Genomic DNA, 5,000 nt, shown 5'->3' with positions numbered 1-5,000 from the left:
ATTATTATTGTTGTTGTTGTTGCTGTTGTTCTTGTTGTTGTTGTTAGTTGTATCATTATTACTGATCTCTTTTAGAAATTTTACTATTGTTAATTTTGCTTGCTCATCGTAGCTTATATGGTACAATATGATTAATATAATGTTAATTTAATTTTGATTAGATTTCCTTAAAGCCATCATCATCATCATCATCATCGTTATCGGCGTTGAGGATGTTTGCATTACGTCACATCACAACTATCACCATCGCACCCATCAGCGTCTGAATCACTTACCCATCTTTGTGTGGTCAAGGATATCATCAGCACTTATCATCATCGTTTAAACACTATGTCTAAAGATTCTTCTGTCAGATTTGTCAATTGATTGGCTATTTTTTTAATTGGTGTTTTAGTGGTATTTCGGTCACGTAGAACAAAGGAAGTAAATGTAAGCCTTAATTACTATACTCTGGTTGTTTACAATTTAGTTTTTTATCTTGAATGAGAGAGAGAGAGAGAGAGAGAGAGAGAGAGAGAGAGAGAGAGAGAGAGAGAGAGAGAGAGAGAGAGAGAGAGATTGGGGGATTCATTATCCTAAGTTTCGCAAGTTTCCTTATATATAGTCGGGTTTTTTCTAATAAACGTACTGGTGAAAATTTACTTTTTTGATGAAAATTGATATTCGTAAGTCACACTTGTTTAAACATCTCCCATATATAACAAGATCAATTGTCTGTCACGCTGAAGGGCAACCACTCGGAAAAAAACACTCTCCCACCAATTGCCCAAACTAACTAACGTGTTGTAGTTAGTAAAGGGGGAGGGGGAGGGCTGAATCTGTGTGTGTGCATATCTATCTAAATATTTACCGGTCATTTTTGTCGGGTTGCATACATCAGTTTTAATATTTTCCAAGCATAATTATTCTACCATAGACTACGTTTTCCTTTGACAGGAAAGCATTTTCTGTCGAGTGTTTTAGCTATGAGAAATTAAGAGTACGTTCCCTCTTTATTGGGAAGGTGACTAACTATTCAAAGATATCGATGTAGAAATTGTCTTCAGTCAAAGCTGCATTTTTAACTACTGTATATTAAGATTGATTTGGGAATATTCTTTAAATGTTTTTACTTTAGAACTGCTTTCAAGGTTTTCCTTTAATATTAGTAATTTTTAACGAATGCATATTCTCCATCGATGGCTAAAATATTGACGTCATTTGTAATACTTAATAAGGGATTCCGTTTTTTATTATAAAACCAATGTTCTATAGAAAACTGCATTAATCGAAAACAGATGCATTTTCCTTATCTCTTATTTTTCTTAACTTGCATTTTTCAAAAAGCACAAACTGTCTGCTATTTCGAACATTGATTGTTAGTTGAGAATTAAGACATGTGTTAATAAAATTTTTAACACAAACCTAACATGCTGTACAATTCCCTTTATAAAGCACTCCGTCTCGACATCTGAAAATATAGTGGAATGTTATAAGGGTCTGAAGAACTGATTGATTGACTGATTTAATGGAAAGATTACATTGTTTGTATCTATGCGACAGGAACGGGTAGGGGTGGCATGAGTGATAGGGTGGTCCAAGTCGGCCCTTGTGATGGAGGGTGTGGGGTAGGGGCGGCCCGTTCTCATCTCTTTTACGGTCTTTTTGCGGGACTGGTAAAATTGGGGTCGCCGAACTCGTACGTCCGGCTGGGTCGAGTAAATGACCGACCGCTTGCAACCGCCTACCAACCAACCAACCTCCTTGTCGATCTCCTACAGCTGTCGGCTGTAGGTAAACTCCTGCCCACACACTCGTCGGTCGAGTTTCTTTTAACCCGATTTTTGAGGTCAAGGTCACTGCTACCACGAGGCTCGAGTCCTGTTTTAAAATGGGGCAATCCCATTCACCTATCGGGGGCTAGATATGGGTGCCTACTGTTCTTAGTAACTGAATGGGAAATAGTTGATCAAAATAAATGCAAGGAAATATCTTGTTGGAGTCTAATTGAATGTTCTGAGGATGATTCTAAAGCTTTTAGTCACTACATGAAGAATGGTATATGAGTATTAATTGATTTGTAGTAATATTTTATTAAAGCGAAGAATCCCCCCCCTCTCTCTCTCTCTCTCTCTCTCTCTCTCTCTCTCTCTCTCTCTCTCTCTCTCTCTCTCTCTCTCCTAGTTGTAAGTACAATGTTCGTGACGGTGATGAAGATGCCATTAGTGGTAAGAATGATGTGAATAATAATAATGATGGTTAGAGCCAAGGTTAGAGCAATAGAGATGAGTAAGAAAGAACTAGATGGTGAGGGACTGGATATAGTGTTGCCATAGCATCTGGCTGGTCAACGGTTCAAAGTTCAAAGAAGGAGGATCGTTTTAATAGCAATGATGACAGTAGATGTGATGGCGGTAATCAAAAGGATATTGATAATAAAACAATCCTATTTAACCTGAGATATTTTGCATTAACCATAGAATAGTTCCTCCTCCATCATCACTGTCAACAATATCCCCTTCCATTTTCATGCCGCGGAACCGACCAGTTACGAAAAAAAAGTAAACAAAACCCCATCTTCCAGAAAAGTAAGTTCTGGTTATTTCCCAAAATTTTTACAAGAGCTGTTTTGTTGTTTGAGAGAGAGAGAGAGAGAGAGAGAGAGAGAGAGAGAGAGAGAGAGAGAGAGAGAGATTGCACGGCTCCATTAAATAGGAATAAAAAGAAATTTCTATGTTCTATAAAAACGGAGATTTCTAGTCACAGACTTATGTTTACGGGGACCACCATTTTCTCCATCCTGATTGTTATTTGTAATTTCTCCTTATTTTTCATCTCTTCCTGAAAACGGCAGTGATAAAAGTTGAGCTCAAAAGCCACAGGTGCATCGGATATTACATACTTTAAATTGACGTCGCAACTACAAAGGTCATCCACAGTTCACAAGGGGAAGTCTCTTTCCCTTGCACCGCAATCACAAGGTCTGGTGTCTTCTATGCTGACAACTTGACATTCATTTACTGCTTTTAGAGGAGGAGGAAGAGGAGACGGTGGCTATATTTTGGAAGGGGGCGCTCTCAGCCAACCAGAAACATTAGTACTGTTATACTTCACCAGAATTCATGGTTGAACCTCTCTGAATCAAACTCAATTTAGCATTAACCAGTCGTTGGAATAGGTTAGTTTTGATACCACGAATTAGGATGCGTATGAAGGAAATTTTATAGGCAGTGCCAGTAGAATTAGTAACTGTGATTAAGGTTAACATAGACATTGGAATTTATAGGAGAGATTAGGGTTGATGGAAGCGACTGAAATTAGCTCCAATTCACGGGGAATTGGTACAGGGTGATTTTTATCCGTAATGAGAATATTATTGTGAAAATCTACATTGATGTACAGTATTTTATTATTATTGGTTGAAAAACATTATCATTCTAAAACCACAAGTGTGAAAGACCAGTGATTTGCAAAATAAGCTCACAAGAAATGGAATGCCAATCAGTGAAAGCGTTGAAACGAGAAGAGATAAAGAAATAAATATCAATAAAAAAGAAATGACAGTAACCGATAACTATAATTCCGATTCAAAATAGCAAAGTTGAACTCTTTCATCTTATATCAGCCGTAACAACAAAATGTAAATCTACCGTAATGTGTAATAACAAAAGGAAAGAAAGAGGCTGCATCGTCTTATGAAAAGAGAATCGCTCTAGTTTTTCACCACAAGGGGTCAACATAGTTGCCAATACTTATTTGCCCATTTTTAAGTTTTTTTAGATACGAAAAACTACTGTGAACAAAGGCAGCCGGTAAGCATTAAATGGTAATGACGTTAATTATGAAAATTATAATGTTAAGATAATAACAGTATTAATGGTGTTAGTATTAACAATGGTAATAGTAATAAGTATTTTATACCTGCTAATAGTGGAAGTTGGATTATTATTATTATCATTATTGCTATATATATATATAGTATATACTGTATATATATATATATATATATATATATATATACATATATATATATATATATATATATATATATATATATATATGTGTGTGTGTGTGTGTTGTATATATATATATATTATATATATATATATATATATATATATATATATATATATATATATATATATATATAATTTTTTTTATTGTCGTGCCAATAGTAAACAATTACTGTTGTTCCTAGTTTGTAAAGATCCAAACCCCATGATTCGCATGTTTGAAGATTGTAAGAATAGAGAGAGAGAGAGAGAGAGAGAGAGAGAGAGAGAGAGAGAGAGGAGAGAGAGAGAGAGAGAGACCTTGAGCAAAGAAAGTTGGTTCAGCCACTTACCTGGATTACTTGGAGAGCGAAATAGCCGAAGGTTTACAACGGTATCACTTTAGAGCTCCTGTTTGTTGCATCATTTTCAGGCATCATCATCTCTTATTATTATTATTATTATTATTATTATTATTATTATTTTATTATTATTATTATTATTATTATTATTATTGATCTCGTTATTCTTTGGTTTATATTTTACTAGTGTACGCAAAACTTGAAAAAAATGACGACTAAATATTTGAATAGATAAACACGCACACGCACCCCTTATCACCAGGGTATGACTACTCTCCTACCCAAGGGACGGAGAGTACTGAGCGTGGAAAGAATATATATATATATATATATATATAGACATATATATATATATATATATATATATATATATATATATGTGTGTGTGTGTGTGTGTGTGTGTGTGTGTGATACATTTTCTGGGTGAAATAGTAGAGAGGAAAGAAAAATTCAAGTACGTAGGGTCATATGTGGAGGCAACAGCATAGCTCCAAACGGAAGTGAACAGTAGAATTCATGGTAGATGGAACAATTTGACAAGAGTGTCAGGAGTGTTATGTAATCGAAGGATAATTTTAAAGTTAAAGGGAAAGGTACATTAAACTTAGTGAGACCTGCCATAACAAATGGTGCAGAGACCTGGCCCATGAAAACGATCTTTGAGAAG

General features: G+C 35.3%; 1 protein-coding gene across 1 annotated transcript in view; it reads left to right on the top strand.

Moving 5' to 3' along the window:
* The window catches only part of LOC137615884 (calponin homology domain-containing protein DDB_G0272472-like), a 314,596-nt gene extending 311,519 nt beyond the window's left edge, over window positions 1–3,077 (top strand). Inside the window, exons 17-19 of the mRNA XM_068345571.1 lie at window positions 162–260; window positions 1,543–1,773; window positions 3,010–3,077. Coding sequence (XP_068201672.1) covers window positions 162–260; window positions 1,543–1,773; window positions 3,010–3,077 — 398 coding nt within the window. The remainder of the gene's footprint in view (window positions 1–161; window positions 261–1,542; window positions 1,774–3,009) is intronic.
* Window positions 3,078–5,000: the final 1,923 nt, after the last annotated feature.

This window comes from Palaemon carinicauda, chromosome 22 (genome assembly GCF_036898095.1).
Source record: "Palaemon carinicauda isolate YSFRI2023 chromosome 22, ASM3689809v2, whole genome shotgun sequence".
NCBI classification, from domain to species: Eukaryota; Metazoa; Arthropoda; class Malacostraca; order Decapoda; family Palaemonidae; genus Palaemon; species Palaemon carinicauda.
The sequence above is the reverse complement of the archived record's forward strand: the minus strand, read 5'-3'. Positions and strand labels throughout refer to the sequence as shown.